The sequence below is a fragment of the Carassius gibelio genome, chromosome B3 (genome assembly GCF_023724105.1).
Source record: "Carassius gibelio isolate Cgi1373 ecotype wild population from Czech Republic chromosome B3, carGib1.2-hapl.c, whole genome shotgun sequence".
In the NCBI taxonomy this organism is placed as follows: Eukaryota; Metazoa; Chordata; class Actinopteri; order Cypriniformes; family Cyprinidae; genus Carassius; species Carassius gibelio.
Window position 1 is genome coordinate 6531057 of NC_068398.1, and position 19496 is coordinate 6550552.

At 35.8% G+C, this 19496-nt stretch overlaps 1 protein-coding gene across 7 annotated transcripts in view; it reads right to left on the reverse strand.

Moving 5' to 3' along the window:
- Window positions 1-1783: 1783 nt before the first annotated feature.
- Window positions 1784-19496, reverse strand: part of rbfox3b (RNA binding fox-1 homolog 3b) — a 209978-nt gene continuing 192265 nt past the window's right edge. For 5 of the 7 annotated variants that reach the window (XM_052552215.1, XM_052552219.1, XM_052552222.1 and 2 more), the window contains 8 exons: window positions 18340-18432; window positions 17217-17277; window positions 17076-17129; window positions 12571-12703; window positions 11904-11943; window positions 8561-8619; window positions 6381-6459; window positions 1784-2722 (listed from right to left, as the gene is read on the reverse strand). In XM_052552215.1, coding sequence (XP_052408175.1) covers window positions 2678-2722; window positions 6381-6459; window positions 8561-8619; window positions 11904-11943; window positions 12571-12703; window positions 17076-17129; window positions 17217-17277; window positions 18340-18432 — 564 coding nt within the window. In that variant the 3' untranslated portion in view covers window positions 1784-2677. The remainder of the gene's footprint in view (window positions 2723-6380; window positions 6460-8560; window positions 8620-11903; window positions 11944-12570; window positions 12704-17075; window positions 17130-17216; window positions 17278-18339; window positions 18433-19496) is intronic. The other 2 variants (XM_052552218.1, XM_052552216.1) reach the window with 1 other exon arrangement.

The following is a 19496-nucleotide window of genomic DNA, read 5'->3' on the forward strand; positions in this document are numbered from 1 at the left end:
AAAAGACAACAGCTCCCTCAAAACAGCAAAAAAAGTCCCTAAAGGTCAGTCAAACAATGTTGTGAATGTGACTGTGAATTTAAGAAATGAAAAAAATATGAAAAAAAGGAGATGAGGAACCAAATGTCCTTAAAGATTCTGCTGATATGTTTGGGTGTAAACATTGTTAACTTGTACTACACTTATTTTAATCCTAAAGGCCCTTTTACATGAGTCACATCACTCAAAGTTAAGTTTCAACATACACCTAAAGGATATAGCCCTAATTTTGTGAATCAAATGACATTTTACAGCGCATGGGAGCTGAATTAAATCCAAAGCATCATAACATGAGCTCAGGGATGTGAGTTTCTTAATTTTTAACAAATGTCACACTACTTAAGATCTCTATCCATGTTTTGCATTTGAATCAATGAGGTAGAGACTGAACTGATTCACATTTAATCATTAATGCATTCAGATTGAAGGTGTGGAAAAGGAATTGCAGGATATTCTCATGACATCTGAATGAGCTTCTCTTTATTTCTTTCTCTTACACTTTCCTGTGATTCTTTATGCCTGACTGTATCTCGGTATGTTTATTAAGGCAAGACACTACAGGTGAACAGAGTAAATATTTGGGCTAATATATCACCCATACATACAGTACATAAAGAAAACTCTGTTGTATTATACGTTTTCAGAATTGTTTTGTTTAAAAATGCAAATAAAGCATTTTCTAATTAAATATGCACTAATTTGCAAAAATCGCAAAGAATAAATCTTAACACTGGATAAAACAAGATGTATTTATATTTTTCTTGATTTTTTGACATAGTAGTGTCAAAGGTTTTTACAGAAGGGATTTTTGATATATCTTTTTATCATTCTATAAATCATAAAATACCACCAACAGGCAGAAAAAAAATTTCCATCATGTTTTAAGAATAAAATGCAATATATATCGGTACAAATGATATATGAACAAACCCTTCTATAAAAATCTTCAGAATATAGATAGAAATAAAAATAAAATTTGGTGTTCGCGAGTGCTGCTAAAGTGGAGAAACAATCTTATTTCGAAAAGTTATTTTGTAAGTGCTATTGATGAGGAAATACGGTCGAAGACAGAATATATTTTTTGCATGTTTTATGAAATAAAATGGTACATAAATATTTTTGAATAATATATGAACAAATCCCTCAGTAATAATCTTCAGAATATAGATAGGAATACAATTGTAAAGTTTTGTATATTTCAGTACTACTGAAATGGAGAAACAAACTAATTTGAGACAAGGTCTTTTAAATATATGTAATGTAATCTACAGACATAAATAGTTATAGTGCAATAATTAAATCAAGTGAATGATGTATGAAAAACCCTCTATAAATACCTTAGGAATATAGATAGGAAGAAAACAGTTGGGTTATGTAAGTGCTACTGATGAAGAAATACTGTCAACAGACAGGAAAAAAAAGCACTTTCAGTTTAAAAAAATAAAAAATAAAATGGTATACAAATCATTGTGAATGACTTATGAACAAATCCTCTCAATAAAAATGTTCAGAATATAGATAGGAATAAAATTTTACAATTGTGTATATTTCAGTACTACTGAATTGGAGAAAAAACTTATTTCTGAGGAAACGTCCTTTAAATATGCATTGTAATTGAAATCTACACTTAATACTAAATTCTAAAAAAAAAAAATATATATATATATATATATATATATATATATATTATTTTTTTTAATAATAATAATTAATAGATTTAAATAGATAATTTAAATAGAAAATTATTTGCACATCTCTTCAAGTCCCGCCAAGTTTCCTTGTATTTTCATTAATCTAATTATTTGTCCTTCTTTTGAAAATCCAGAAAATCATATTGCTCCCAAAGTCACTATGTTAACTTGTAAAATTACTTTTTATGTAATGTAATATTTCCATATATGAAATGATCTTTTAATCCTTATTATGTTAATGCACAAGCACTCACACATTCATTCAGCATTAGTTAGAGTGAGTTAAATCTGTCCACTGTGTACGGAGGTAAATATGTTAGTGCAAACGTGAGAGAACACATGATGAGTCCTCTCATCTCGGAAACAACATGCATAGAAACCCTTAAAATAAAACCCCAGCAACTAAACAAGAACAGCTTATTCATACAGCAAACACACAGTTTCAGACCACAGAGAATAGAGTATGCTGGCAATATCTGGTATATATATATATATATATATATATATATGTATGTCTGTCTGGGGTGGTTTTGGATCCAAAGAAAAGTTGAAGAGAGTCCTGAGATATTGTCTCATGTCTGAATTCAGTCTAGCAGCTTATATACATAACAAAATGATTAATAATGAAAAACAATCATCTAAAGGACCACATGATAATTCACTTTCTTCCCATTTTAAAATGCTTTTTCAAACACTGTCCTTGCATTTGCAGACAAAACACAAATGAGAAAACAAATGTGACTTTAAAAAATCTGACATCAACTTCACATTTATGAGCTGCTCTTCTGATTTTCCCACTGATTTCCACAATGTCCACTTGAGAGAATGTTGTCGGGATGAGGTCATTGGGTGACCTGGAAGCATTTTTGATTGAAATCACACTCCGTGTAGCAGAAGGAGTCTAGTGGTTTTGTGTGTTAGTTTGAGTAATCAGTGGTTTAGTCTCTCTAGTAGGGTTGGAAGCGGCTGTAGCCTCCTCTGTACAGGCTCGCCTGCAACATCAAAGATGACAGAGCACCAATCAGAGTCAAGCTGGTGGTCACGGCAACGACGGAATTCCTGCTTCTCAAATGTCCTTCCTTTAGAATTCTGGCATTGTTATAAAGGAACAGTCCACTCAAAAAAGAACGCCAGTTTGTTTGTAGAAAAGCTTATTTTTCTTTTCTTTTTTTTCTTCTTCAGTAGAACAGTTTTGGATAAATATATAAAATTACATAACTCACCAATGGATTCTCTGTATTAAATGGGTGCTGTGAAAAGGAGACTCCAAACAGCTGATTAAAAACATGTTGCCGCAATCCACCCACATTTTGTGTTTTGGCCTGTTTTGGTTTGTAAACTCTGGAGCCTGACATGACATGACATGCAAGAAAAAAAAAAAAAAATTGTGTGCACGATTTACTAATTCATTCCCTTGATGTACTAAAGCATACGCACGATTACTATTGCGTTCCCTCGATTTACTATTGCGTTCCCTCGAATCATGTGCACAATTTATAAATCGAGTGAATGCAATAGTAAATCAAGGGACAGTAGTGATCGTGTGCATGTTTTAGTACACTGAGCGAACGAATTAGTAAATCGTGCACATGATTTAGCCTCATATTTTTTCCTGCGTGTCATGTGTGGGGCTCTGTAGTAAACAGAGCTAGAGCTTTGCATATTTCTCTCCTGATTCACACAAGACGACCTTTTCACTAGGAGAGCAATATTATGGACAGAGGACTATTTTAGCCACTATTTTAGCAACTTTTCTCCTCACAAGTCATTAGCTGATGGACTGGAGTGGTGTGGATTACTTGTGGATTATTGTGATGTTTTTATCGGCTGTTTGGACTCTCATTCACTGCAAAGGACCGATTGGTGAGCAAGTGATGTAATACTACTTTACTAATTTCTAAGACTAATAATTTCTCCAAATTTGTTTTCTTGAAGTAAAACACTCATCTAACATCTGAAGGCGGTCGCACACCGGACGAGAAGCGTCGCGCCGCGCCGCGCCACATGTAGGACAACTCAAGGTATCGCACACCGGACGCACACATTCTATATGCACGAGCTCAATTTCGCAGCAAGATGGGTGAGTTTTAACTTAATCTATTATTATTATTTTAAATATATGATTTTAATTGATAAAAGCTGAGTCTTGAACGTTAATTAATGAAAAGAATCTGTGTTATAATTAGTCTGTTATTGTTTTGTTGTATCTGTTGTCTAGGCAACTGTGCAGCCTGACTGAAAACGTAACCAAACACTTTGTAATGTTTAATTTGAATGAAACAAGTGTACTGTATTTTAGTTTCAGTTTCAGTTTATAACATCTGGGTTTTTTAATATAAACTATGCAGATGGCGCTCTGTGGTGCGGCAGAAATTTGAACAGCGTTCTGAGTCGTAGTTGGGCACCGCGGACAGACACCGAATGGTGCCGCCGGTGTGTGTACACTCATAGAGAATAATGTGTTCGAATTTTAAAGACGTGGCGCTGCGCTGCGCTTCTCGTCCGGTGTGCGACCCCCTTTACATGTCCTGAAGATGAGAAAATGTTCAGCAGATGTAAATTTTTTGGGTGAACTATTCCTTTACCGGTTTGTGTGTGTGGGTGGGTGTTCACTAATGCTGATGAATTATGAGAACTGATTTAGAAAACTTCTCAAAACTTAAGTTAAATAATGGTGAGATCAAGGGGTCACGTGCTGCCCATGAAGGGTTCTGCATTCTTTTTTGGAATCTCATTACGCAGTCACTAACTAGTTCCGTCTACACGCATTGTGGCATCGGCTGACTTTGAAAGCATTATAGACCTCAAACTACGGTGCATCAAATGAATTCCAATGGTGTTCAAAGGCACATACAATTATTCTCTTTAAAGTTTAGTGTGCAGAAAGCTTGCAGGCGTGGGAGCGAGTGATGATCTTCGAACACGCCCCGCGATACTGGACCATACGTGTAATTTACTCCAGAAATCATAGACCTTCAAAGGAAAATTCTCCCTAATTTAGGGGCGACCCAGCTCGCTGGTCTGGGTGGAAGCCTTCTGCAATTTCATGACGCTGGTAAAACCAGCAAAGAGAATTTAATGCAACCTCAGAGGAACTAATTATTAAAGGAATTTTAAAAGCGTAAAGCTCTCCCATCTTGTGCTGTCGCGTTAATCAGTTATGATGAAAGAGCCGAAAACCAAAGTGCTCTTTTTCTGACAGACGAGGGATCATTTGATTGCTCTGTAAATCAGAGTTCTCAGGTTCTTCTGCATCAGTACTCACAAACACACACACACACACACACACACACACACAGATAAATGGACAATTTAGGTCTGTTCCAAAACCTAGTGAACTCCAAAAATAGACAGCATTGTAAGATCATGTAAATTATATTTAATACAGTATTAGAATGTATTTTTATATTTAAGTTTTTATTGTCACTTTTTGTTGTTGTAATTTTATTAGTTTGTTTTAATTAGTTGTTAATTTAATTAGCTTTTTGTCTTCATTTTAATTTTAGTTAGTTGGCAATTCTTTACAAGTTTGTACCTTAATTCAACTTATTTCTCATAAAAATAATTTTATTTTTAGATTACAGTTTTATTTTAAATATTGTGATTTAATTGTGACAAAATACTATGGCAGAGAACTTAGTTTTTGCAATTCATCCATTGTGTGTGGTCCCAGAATGCATTGCAACAAAACATCCATCCACAATTGTGTAAGAAAATAATAGTACAATGTAATATAACTGAAGTTATATATAATTAAATAAATGAAAAAGGTCAGTCTAATTAGAAATGAATTATTAACACTTTCTAACATGTTGTGTCAAGTTATTAGTTCAACTTTGAAAAATGGTGCTCTCTCTAGCAGTTGTTAATGAAAGCCGTCTCTTTGGAAGCAGTAGACAGGTGGCTCACTATGTTTTGGAACGGAGCCACTGACGGGGCTTCTCGGCTTTGTGATGGGGTCATTTTTCTCACTGTTGATGAAGAAACAAGGAAGGAAATTTGCAGGGAAGCAGGAATTAAAGAAAAACGTACAGTCAGAGTCTTAATTAAGTAAATGAAGAGAGTCTCAAACAAAGCGTCTTAATTAATGAAAGCTTTTAGCTAGCAGCTGCACCGGGGAACTGTTTACTACTGCCTCTTTTTTCTATTTTCTTATTCTCTTTTAATGTGTTTTGCTGACGTCCTTGTCGTTGAGAAATTGCATGCATGCCGGAGTGCCAAACAAGAGTCTATTTTTTTTGTTCTGTCTGATAGAGAGAGGTGGTTGGAAATAAACCATCCTCTGACATCTCCTACCTTTAATCGAGTCTGTCCCACGGCACACTGCTGCATGCGTTACATGCTCGTTAATTTAGGGGAAACAGAGAGCAAACGACGCAGCGGAGAAGAGCTCTCCTAACTCTGACGGCCCATTAGTGCCTTCATCTTTGATGTTAGCTGCAAACGCTAGCTAAAAACAGACATTAACCAGCTGACTTCCTCTCGTCAGGGAGCATGTCATGGACAAACGACTCACAGAAACACCTGGCACAAATGTGGTGGACATAAAAGGTGGGAAACAGTTCTTAATACAATTCTAGCAAAGTGTGCAATACATTTGCGTGCTGTTTCTGACACGGTTTCACTGTTTATAACAGTGGTTTATCTTACCATGGTCCCCACGCTGTAGGTGGCTGCCGGGGCGATGGTGTGGTGATATGGGTCAGTAGTTGCATAGACTCTCCCATAACTGCAGAAACATCAATCAGGAGATGCTTTAACACGTGCAAACACTCATTCACAACATGAAACAACATTTACAATCTATTTTACTTCTGTGATGTATAATATAAGTTAAATATCGAAATTAAAATACACTATATGCAACAAAACTATTCTCACCAAGTTAGAAGCTTCACCAGAATATTCAGACTTGGTGTGAATACTACACTAAAACTAAATGAATACCTATTAAAGTAAATATAAATACCATATTATAACGACCGGCATCACAAATGTAAAGCACCGGGTGCGCTACCGAGCAAGCTTACCATGTCAAAAAAGCCGTACATATGGAGCTTGTTATGTGATGCAAACATCAAAATGTCATTTTCTTTTAAACCAGGTGCTATTTTAAAAATGTTTTGAGGTCAAAAGATAGTATTGTGCATGGATATAAGTTTATTAATCAATAATATGCCCCTGTAATCAAAATTTGTGCATAAAAGAATAAAGGTTGTTGGTTCTTTACTGGAAGCCGCAGTGAATTCTATATTTTGTTTTTTCCAGTGAGGGAGGCTGGAATTTTGGGGCTTTCTACAGAAAGAAACTACAACAGAACTTTTAGACTTGAATGGGTTCATAGGGAGTCAAATTGTGTTAGCTTTTTTCATTTTTTTATTTATTTTTATTAAAATCTGCATAAGAAAAACTTTCTGTCGAACGTCCCTCCTAACATATTTTTATTTTTCCAAGAAACAAATTCAGGTAAATGACAAGAACAGGGAATAAACATTAAACATGAGCACAAAAGAATGAGTGAAAAGAGATAATGAGTGAGGGAAAGAAAGGTGAAAGAGGAAGGCGAGGTGCCGCAGGCTTGTGTTGCTGGTTTGGAACTAATCCTCCACAGGAAGGACAACACGTGTCATTTCCTTTCATTTATATATTGCACATTTTCCCCTCTCTTCTGATTCTTCTCCACATACAGCTTGCAAATGAAGGTCTGCAGAGAGCAGATAAGAAAACACAAACCCTCGGCTGCGGGCAACAACTCCAGCAGACGAACGGAGGGCGAGAGAGAAAAGGCCAGCTTTACTGTAAGAGATATATACGCTTTAATGTCTGTGTGTGTGAAACTGGACGTTAATTGTGCTGACTCAGTCTGGATTGGCAAGAAACCTGCTTTGAAAGCATAACACTGACTTCAGCACAGTGCAAAACGTCATTTCATTAATCTTTGTAATCAGTATTATTATTTTGTGTTCCAGTAAAAATGGCTAAACATCCTTTAAAACAACAAACTTCTTTGCGAAGCAAAACTGTGTATTAAAACTGTGACTTGGTTTCAGGGACCGGTCTTAAATTAAGTTTATTTCTCTTCCTCATTAGCAAATTGCTGCTTCACTCAGACTTCCAATACAGACTGTGGCTGAATATCCTCTTTAGTGAAATAAAGTAGATGGAAAACTTAAATGAACATTGTAGAAAAATAAGCTTAAGCACTAAAATGACTAAAACTGAAATAAATGTAAATTAAAGCTGAGAAGTATTTAAAAAGCAACAAAACAATAGAAATAACAAACACATACAGACCGAACAAATAAAAGCTAAAATATTAATATAGTAGTTTTTAGGACAACTTCAAATATATATATATATATATATATATATATATATATATATATATATATATATATATATATATATATATATTATTTTTTTTACTAGTGTACATGACTATATTAACATGATACTGTTTTCAGGTCAGTTTAAACAAAAAAACTAAAATCTTGAAATAATAAAACATGTACTACTGCTATGGAGAGTGAGCAGTTGCATAAAAAAAGATGAATTTAATAATTAAAAACAATATATTAACTTCAACAGTATAGTACTGTTCATTATATATAAACAAGTAACCCAATAAAAAGCAATACATTTTTGTAATCAGTGGTTATATACAAAAAAAAAAAAAAATCTATAAAACAAAAAATTAAATAAATACAAACTGAAGCTAAACAGAAAAAAAAACGAACTGAAATTGTAATATGAAAAACTGAAAATGCATGCCAAAATAAATGTTTCTGTTGATATGTTATGCAACACTGCATGTGTGAATGAAGTCGAACCTGTCGCTGTACGCTGTAGCCGTTGCAGGCTGAGTATATCTGTACGCCGCATATCCACCCTGAAAACACAAAAACACAAAACAATCGTTTATCGCTCACACCCCAACAGACATACAACACACACCTACTGTGAAATACTGCATCATCTGATGGCTTTTAAATGACCAACATGATGCTCCATGCCTTCTGTCGTCTGATTGATAGTTTAGACTTTGTTTTGCAAGTAAAAGGCCTTTTAGTATAATTATACAAATGTACATCTTCAGCTTGTGCTTCACGTGTCTCTTTTGAGGAACAATATTTATTATCTCTCAATTATCATTGTATTGTATTGTATCGATCCTATCATCATCTTACTGAGACATATTATGGGAGACATAGATTGACGACTGATATTTATATCATTTTATGTAAGTAGGCCTATTTGTTATACATTTATAAAGATCTCATTGGCTAACTAGCTATTAGACTTTTTGTCCATTTCAATATCGGCATCAGCACTAAATTACATATTTTCGCTCAGTTTACATGAGTTTCTCATCCTAATTTTCATTATCTCATACTATAATAGCCTACTACTCAACAATAACCACATATGCAAACTTTATTATGTCATATGTCAGACTGTAAAGGGTTAATTCTGCAGTTTAGTATCTGTATAGCATCCTCAGAAGTGTGCATATGATGCTTTCAGATGTCATCTTTATAGGGTTTGAAACACATCTCTCTTGGTTCTTGCTGGTTTCTCCGGAAAACGGAGCAGATTCTGTAGATTTGTGGCTTGTATCATAATCAGCAGAGACTCTGAGGTGGAGTGGAGCTCATTTGTCTGTAGGCAGATCGCTAATAACACACATTAATCAGAGCGTCAGAAAGAGAACAGCCGCTGTTTTACATTCTCCGGCCCGACAAACACACAACGCCCACTAGCGAGAGCGACACGCCACTGGGGGGCGCTGCAACACGTGATAACACTGCTGATTTCTGTTTCAGATGCTGAGTGTGGAGGCTTACACTGATAATGTGTGCCGCATTTAAATCGGGCACGGAAAGTTTATTGAGTGGAGAATTTGAAACAGTCAGCACAGAACGGTTTGTGCGCTACTGAAACGAGCACACGGAGACTCTCCAACGCTACGGGAAGGGCTGGGTTTCCCATCACTCGGAAAACAATTTGAATCGGAAGAAGTTTGGGAGTGAAAGTAAAATGAAATCAGGTTAGAGGTTGAGCGGGGGATTGTGAGGTCATGTGACCCCTCCCCTGGGGACAGGAAGTGGAGAGGAGCAGGCGTGGTGAACTTCCTGCGGCACCGCACTGATTGGAGCCCCCGCCTGCGAACACACGGGGTAATAAATCAGACTGTCAGCACCTCCGGCCCAATACACAGAACATGGCTTTATCAGGACACTAAATATAACAGACCACACCGCTGAAGATGAGACGGGGGGAAGAATGAGAAGAGCCACGAGGAGAGAATGGGAAAGAAACACAATAGACGAGAAGAGATAGAAAGGAAAAGAGAAAAGATAGGAACAGAAGTGAATCTTGGAAAATAAAAGAAAAAAGGAAGAAAAGAAAAACAAAATAAAAGCTAAAAAGAACAAAAAGAAAACAAAGAAAAAGAAAAGAAAAGAAAGAAACAGGAGAGAAGATGAGAAAAGAAACAAAGGAAAATCTAGAAAAGAACAAAAAGAAAACATGAGAAAAGGAAAGGAAGAAAGAGGAGACAAGAAAAGAAAAGAAAAGAAAAGGAGAATCATAAAAAGAAAATAAATATAAAAGAACATTTGAAAAAAAAAGTGAAAACAAAAAAGGAGAAAAGAAAAGAGAAAAAAGAAAAGAGGATAAGAGAAAAAATAGGAAGGGACAATGAAAAATAAATGAAAATAGAATAAAGGAGCAAATAAAATTAAAGAGAAACAATAGCATTTGAAAAAATCAGTATGTTCCTCACAGACTCCCATTTGGATAAAATCAATTCACAAAATAAAATTAAAAATATATTAAAAAATATGCAGTATTTCAAACTTTTTTTAAGGTAAGGAATGAACTGAGAGCAGAATGAAGAGTGAAAGAGAGATGGGTGATTGAGTTTGTCCTCCTGCGGGTCAGTGTGTCACTGTCAGGGTGTGTGTGTGTGTGTGTGTGTGTGTGTGTGTGAGTGCGTGTGTGTGTGTGTGTGTGTGTGTGTGTGAGTGAATAGCAGCGCTGGCAAGAAGATGAATCCATTTATCTGAAGCTGCTTCACCTCTTCAGTGACTCACTGCAGAGCAACCACAAAACTCACACTACTGAGGGTTCACAGCCAACAATCAACAAACCACTACAACACACACACACACACACACACACACACACCCCTTTAACACCTGTTTGATCGTCCAGTTGAAGGTTAATTTGTTTATCCATTTATTAGCTACAAAAAATTATTTTACCCTTATTTTACCCACTTTATTGACACACAATGTAACTTTTTCGCAGTTTCTACTTATTTTTACCATTTATATTTGCTAATAAATGTAATTTATTTTCTCATTCATTTCTTATTGTAATTCATTTTAACTGGCCACCAAATTTATTTATTTTTTCCCCCCTTTTTTTACTAATTTTATTGCACACCAAATTTTTGACAGTTTATTTTCTTAATTATTTTGACCAATTTTGTATTTAATTATTGTATGTGTCCAACATTTTTTGTAATCTTATTTTCCTCCTTTTCTGGCCAGCAAATACCCTTTTCACCTTTTTCATATTTTCCCCATTTCATTGGCTATAAGTATTTTTGAATTCTCTGCTCTCAGTTAGTTTCCTAACCTCTTTTCTTCCCCACAAAAACTAACAGCACAAGCAGCAGATGCAAATAAACACTAAACTGGAGTCCAATTTGTTCTCTGTGAACTCTCATTTGTTCTCTGTTTTACCAACATACTGCTGTTTAAACAAGTCAAGTTTTCTATTTCTATTGTTTTTGAACTCTTAAATGATTTCAGGCCTGTAGCACTGAACTAAGGTCACGGGTTTGATTCCCAGTGAATGCACGAACTGATAAACGTATAGCTTGAATGCAACACAAGTTGCTTTGGAGAAACACTTCAGCCAAATGCAGGAGTGGTTTGAAAGCATGCTTGTATGTGTGTGTGTGTGTGTGTGTGTGTGCTGAAGCTGGAGGACATAGAGAGCGCTTTGCTCATTTGCCAAACTCTGTGTTTATGGTGACTGAAGGGAATCTAGAATTGGGTTGTCAGGTTTCTTGGCAAAAGTGAGGCATCTCTTAATCAATGCCAGAGATCCTGGACTGGAATTACACTCCGCTCTCATCCCTCAAGAAACAAAGTTACTCACGTAGATCTCTGCACCGTAGAATCCGTCCTGATACACCATCCTGTGAGACAGAGAAGAGACGACGAGAGCGTTTCATTATCACACATATACCGTATGTACCACAAAACCTTAAGTGTCAATTTTTCAAAAATAAGATTCATATATTATTATTATTATGGTTTCTTATGATAAGACAAAAGTTGGCTAAGATGCAACTATTTGAAATTATGGAACCAGAGGATGCAAAAAAAAAAAAAAAAAAAAAAATCTAAATATGGAGAAAATCACCTTTAAATTTGTCCAAATTAATTCTTAGCAATGCATATTACTAATCAAAAATTAAGTTTTGATATATTAAGGCAGGAAATTAAAAAAAATATATCTTAATTGAACATGATCTTTCCTTAATATCCTAGTGATTTTTGGCATAAAAAAGATAATTTTGACCCATACAATGTATTTTTGGGTACTGCTACAAATATACCCCAGTCATTTAAGATTGTTTTGTGCTCCAGGGTCACTTATAAGCATCAAAACTGCTGCATCAGTGAGAAATAAGTGACTTTGCAGCCTGAAAAACCTCAGGTCCAAATACAGCTGTCAATTGATTATTTTTTAATTGCATTAATTATGTATCAGTTGATGTAATTACTATGGCATGGATCAGTATTTGCTGAGAAAGACTCACGCGCCGTACGCTGGGATGGGTGGAGGAGGAGGAGCTGTGCGGAAGGTGTTGTAAATGGCCCGACCTCTGCCCCGCAGATGAGCGCCTCTGTACGCCACTGTTGCTCCTGCTGCGGGATACGGGAAACCCGTCACTGCACACACACACACACACACACAGAGAGAGAGACACAGGGAGCGTTTATAAGGAAACACAGGTGCATGTGTCTCTATCACACAATGAGGCTTATAAAGACGACCGGATTGCTGTTAGAATCAGTCATTGAAATTAAATACTGTTCTCTGTTTATGCTGCGCCGGCGTCCGTGTCATGTGATATATGTAAATGAAGCTGATAATGAGCAGGCGATAGGCTACACTGCCTCAATAAAAACACATTCATCAAACCAGCTGACATGCTGTGGCACAAAACACCAGAAGAAAAAAAAATCTCAGAAGAGCAGAGAGAGAGAGAGACATAAGAACACAGAGAGTCAGTGAGGGGATGGTTAGTCTGGTAAGCAGCCGCTCAGCTGTTTAATGCTGGTTATTGTGAAGAGTTGCAGTGAGTAATCCACACACGGGGGAACAGACACAGATTCATCAAATCAACAGCAAGTGCTTCATTATGTCCTTAATGTGCCGAGAAACAATCAGAGAGCTCATCTCCACTCATTAAAACACTTCAGACCGGATCAGACCGGACTATACGAGAGCTTAAAGAGAGAGATCTGAAGAAAAATCAACATTGTGTCATCACTGACTGCTTTAGGGGCTTTTATTTGCTTTTAGGAGCTTAAAAGTGTGCATTCAAGTGTGTGTGTGTGTGTAACTTTTAAAAGCTTTATGCTATTTAAACATTTTTGTAAGAATTATAACTTTTTATGTAACAGAAATAATATAATTAGGTTTTGATTATATAATTATATATTTGTAAAATGAAAGAATTTTGCATTGTAGTATTATTATATATTTTTATATACTTATACTAATTTTTATACTTTTTTAATATATTTTATATATTTGAATTACTAATATCATATATTCAAAACAATTAAACTATTTAAATACTATATAAACTGTATAATTATACAAATGCATATCTTTACAATTTGTTATATACTTTTATAAATATTTTACTTTTTATACTAATAATTATTTTTGTTTTGTATTTGATATTTAAGTTACTAACAAAATAGAATTTAGAACAAGGCAGCGGATATTTGCACTAAATTTGCACAAAAAAAGCTATAGATACCATAAATAAGACCATGTATAGTACCATAAAATGTTCATCCAATCAAATTATTCAGTCCAGCGATCACGATTAGGGTTGTCCTACATGTCTGTCAGTGTATGTATTTGCATCTCTGGAAACTATTAGCGCAGACATGATACAATATCGGCATGTTCATTACACTATTGCCATTGCACTTACATATACTTATAGTGTACTTACAGTGTATTTATCAAGGTAACTACATGGGGTAGGGTAAGGTTTAGTACCTATTTATAACATAGTTATTGTAATTACTATAATAAGTACATAGTATGTACATGAGTAACAGGACTGTAAAATAAAGTGCTACCGCAATTGCAACTGAGAATGGAAGGTGTTATTACTGTAATATTATACACTTTGTACGTTAATGTTTTCTCAGCTGGGAATAAGACATGAGGTAATCTGATAGCGTTGATGCCGTCTCTCATCGTGTCGCTGGTTAGTCTGGTTACTCCTTTGAAGGAAATCCTGATATAATAAACCCCTTCTATCACTGTGAGAGCTGCTGTTCTGCTCTTGTTAAGGTCATCTGAAAAGATCTTTAGCAATCTCTGCAGCGGAGCGACTGATCCAGAGCGATTCTCTCTGAGATCATTACCTCACTCATAATACTGCAAAATATACACACCTCTCAATAAAACACATACATGTGACAGCAAAACACACGTGCACACACACACACACACACAAGTGAAGACCGCAGACACTGCACTTTACTGTAACAAACACAGATATGACCAGAGACTGTCCAACTACAAAACCATGCAAAAGGCACAATAAAAGCATACTATGAGTATCTTATAAAATAATGTACTAATATTAAATGTTTCTAAGGATAAAGTATTTTTAATTCATTTAAATATACAATTACATATCTATGGTTGCAATTATTTACACTATGTACCTACATGATTATATAAATATATAAAACCGTATATACGACTTCTAGTATATTTTAAATACAATTGTTATTGTTGTTTTGAAAATCTGTAGCACCATTTTCTTAAAGATGCCACTTTTAGGTGCAAAAACATCTGAGTGCAGTGAAATCCACATGTACGTGTGATTGAGGGGGCCTAAATAGACAACAACAACAAACTAACAAATAAATAAAGTATTGATTGTTTGGAAGGGATGGATGAGTGAGTGTAAATGATGATTTTTTTCTTCTGGTGATGGAAACTCTTTCCTGAGCATGTTAGCGTCTGCAGGCTGACAGCCAACCGCTGAACATGTGCTGATGTTTAGTCCGGATAAAGTGTGTCTCAGCAGCAGACGAGGAAACACACACCCCTGAGAGGAGGCGCAGTGTTTAAAGGGTCGAGTGGAACGGCAGAGATCTGAGATGGACCCTGAACTTCCTCCCGATTAAACCATAGTGGCTCGTCTCATCAGTAAACGGAGAGAAACCCCCGTGTGTGTGTGTGTGTGCTGGCAGCATCACTCACTCCAGCGCTCTCGTTCTGTTAGACGACTGAAAGCTAATCTGAGACACTCGCAAAGTCCTAGTAAAGAGACTCACAATCTGATTAGATAAGAAAGAGTAAATACCTATAAATACCTGGGAATATGGCTTGATGAAAGGTTGGGTTTTGATATTCATATTGAAAATCTCTTAAAAAAGCTCAGACCCAGATTGGGGTTTCTTTGTCGTTTAAAGAAATGTCTTCCTTTTGAAGCAAAAAAGAGCATTATTCAAAGCGGTTTTCTTTCTGTGCTGGACTATGGCGATGCGATCTATATGTATGCTAATGTATCTTCACACAAAAAATTTTTTTTTTATTATTGTTTATACCATTGTTTATACCATGCTGTAATACGATTTGCAACTAGGTGTGATTTTAGTAGCGGACTGCCTTTTTCAAGAACCAAATTAGCTCCTTCTCTGGAGCGGGGTCTAAGCAGCACAACCGGTACTACACGTGACAAAAGTAGACATTTATTGGCCAGACGAGTTCGAAAACGCACTGACCAGCCATGATTTAAGACGCAGTGTAACATACTGTAAACATTGAGTCAATTTATTTCGCAAGTATGGTGAACAGCGATAAATGCATGGACACTTAATTGCATTCACTTGTAGCAAATGTAGCAATGCCAGTTATTGTTGGAGATTCTTAATCCTCCTTTCCGTTCTTTCGTACAGGGAAATTGCGCGAAATTGGCCCGGTACTTGTAACTAAAGTGGTGCGAAAGGCCCTATATTTACAATATAATTCTGAAATCATGAAAGCTTTTGATTTTTTTTTTTTTTTTGTACGTTACTAGTTTCACAACTCATCAATACAACAATCTATCTATCTATCTATCTATCTATCTATCTATCTATCTATCTATCTATCTATCTATCTATCTATCTATCTATCTATCTATCTATCTATCTATCTATCTATCTATCTGTCTATCTATCTATATATCTATCTATCTATCTAGATCTGTAGGTAAACCTGTGTGTTCTGGTGAATTAGCTGCGTGTGTGTGTGTGTGTGTGTGTTAGCGTATGGCTCTGCTGAGCTCAACTGTCATTTCATTTTCCTTATGAAAGACTTTTACAGTCATCGAGACTCGAGGGCGAATCAGAATGAACTGAAAACAGAGCATGTGAAGCGGACTAAAGCCAATTACTCTGCGCTGAATTCTTCATTTGTGCCACCGAAGAGTTTTAAAAGAAATGTGATCCGTGACTGCTAATCAAATGGAGCCCAGAGCTAACTAGCAGCGCTAATGATACGGCCACCATCTGACTGCCATAAATTACAGCAGCCTTCAACAGCCTGTGCCTTTACTGGGAATGGAAAGCAACGTGGCGTCTAGTTTGGCTAATATCACGCTAGCATGAGTCGTTTTATTGGTTGTACTGGATTGGCGGCTGAGGAGTGCAAATGCAGCGCTCTCTGCCTCACCTCCATAAAGTGGGAAATCACTGACATCAGCACTGCGCCTCTGAGCAAGACATTTAACCCGGCATCGTCCCGGACAGGACAGAGCCACTAATACATGACAGACATCACTACTGATCAAACCTCTACACCATATTATCTATCCATCCATCCATCTATCATACTAGAAACCAGCTAGAACACCCTAGAAACCATTCTTTGTGTGTGTTTTCTTTGGAAACTAAAGAGCAAAACATTCTTGACAGATCATCATTATTATTACACAACAAACTAAAGCTAGTTTACATTTGAGCGATGTGGGGAAATGATTCATTTTGAAAGTTTTTCAGTGAGAAAGCTCCTCACCTGCGTAGAGCTCCGGTGCGTAAACTGCTCCGACCACCGGATTGAGTTTCCAGCCTGCAGAAACGGGACAGAGATGTGCTTGAACAGATCCCACAGAGAGTCAGATGTTTCAAACAGCTGTGTGCTGAGACGAGCTCTTACTGTTTGTGTACGGGTTTACCACTTTCTTATTCGTCATCACTCTCGCTGTGGCATTGTTCACCTGAGATAGAGAGAGAGGGATGAGAGTGTGCTGCAGAAACATATATCAGAAACGCATGCATATGAACACTGCGCTCATGCAAACACACATGCATGTGAGTAATATCTGTCTGTGATACCTGTAATCACCCTCAATGCATCTCTTTTGGCTGTTCTGAGCCATGCACACCACACTTTACGGAATGTGTTTTTATAGTCTGATATTTTGCTTCACTTTTGCATTTTTTTTTTTTTTTACTGCAAATAGTTTGGAATTGATGACATACACAAGCAATGGATAAAACAAAAAACATGAATAACAGCAGTAAAAAAACACTTTGATCATGATATATGATCTCAAATACAGTTTGAAAATACAGTTACCCAATGAGAAATGGTGGAAGTTGATGAACACTAACAATAAAATTCTGCACTTTTTTATTTAATAGATTTCAAAGGTTCAGCTTTATATATATATATATATATATATATATATATATATATATATATATATATATATATATATATATATATATATATATATATATATATATATAATTGGTTTAACATCCAACAGATTAAATTCCTATCAGAGATCAATAAAAATTAAAGAAATATTCTGGGAAATTTTCAACTTAATATCTATTGACAGTATCTGTCAAATATTTGGTATTTTTTATCTAAACTGAACAAATATAATATAATATAAAATATAAAAGTACATACAATTAAATGCATGCTAAATTCAATTCAATTCAATTCAATCACTGTACAGTAACAGGAATTTCAGAGGACATGTTCTTAATAGTAATTTTAATTATTGTTACGATGCAACAAATGTTAAAATCCTAAAACAGTATAAACATACTGTATACAAAATATAGTTTATTTTTTATTTCTTTTGATTTTGGGGTGAAATGTTGTTAGAGTATAAGCCATATTTAACCCAGAATATTGCTTTCAGGTGTCACAAACACACATATGCACAGCTTTCGTGCAGATGCTGAAGAATCTCAGGATGAGGACAGGAAATGAGGTCAGCAAGCAGGAATGGAGGACGGAGAGAAGGGGAAAAGGAAAGCACCTCGATTTTACGTCCTTCTACGATTGTACCGTTTAGTTTCTCCCGCGCACGATCTGCGTCTGTGCTCGTTTCAAAAGTTACAAAGCCAAAGCCCTGCGGACGCATGGAGTGAAACAGAAGGAGAGAGAGAAACAGCACTGAAGGGGTTTGGAGAGAGTCAGGAGCCCACGACAGGAGGAACATGATCAGGAGCATTACAGAAACACGCTACAGTAAAACACCAGCAGAGAAACACAGATCCACAGTCTGTGTGTGAAGAGCTTCATTCAGATCATGTTAGTGACACCTATAAACCTCTTTTACAATGTCACATGCCTTACTCAAAGTTCAAAAAGTGACTAAAGAAGCTTTAAAGCAAACCAGTTCCCTCCCCAGACACATTCATAACATATTAGACAACTATTTTTAGCAGTGCATGTACAACTCTGGCTGTAGGTATAATTGATATAAAAATGTTTTTTACTATATTGCAAAAATAATAAAAATATACAAACAAATATAAATATAAATAATAGAAATATATAGTGTAGAGTGGAAAGGGGGTGGGGCTACATATGATGGACAGATGCTGTTTGACCAGGGGTGCTGCTAGCACTTTTGGGCTGTAAGAAAGAAAATGAGGCTGAGCTACCTGCTGTTCCCATTCCACACCAAACATACAAGCAAGCCTAGTTATCCATAATCCTTGTTCCCAATTTAATAATACCGACCTATTAGTTTTGCTATTGCTTTTGACAACTAAGTATCAGTATTTAGTAAGAGACCTACCCATAGTCGCGGGAATATATTTTATCTGGGGGTGCAGGGGGGCGGGGCTTGATGTTGAATTTTATGAATTTTAAACAAAATGTTAATATTAAACAGCCCAAACACTTAGAGATCAGCATACAAATTAATGAAGGCAGCGTTACATAAAAAATTTACATATATTTGTGCTTTAATGATTTTAGCTCAATAATATATGTATTATTTTAAGGGGATTTTACTAAATATTAACCTCTAAATGCTGCACCAATTATCTTCTGCAATATCAGGGTGTAACATCTAGATGTCTGTAGAGCCCTATACTGTATATAAATACATATAAGTACCTTTTAATTGTTTGCAGCAGAGTGAGAGAATTAAGATGTAAAAGTTGATATTTATGTTGATTTGAA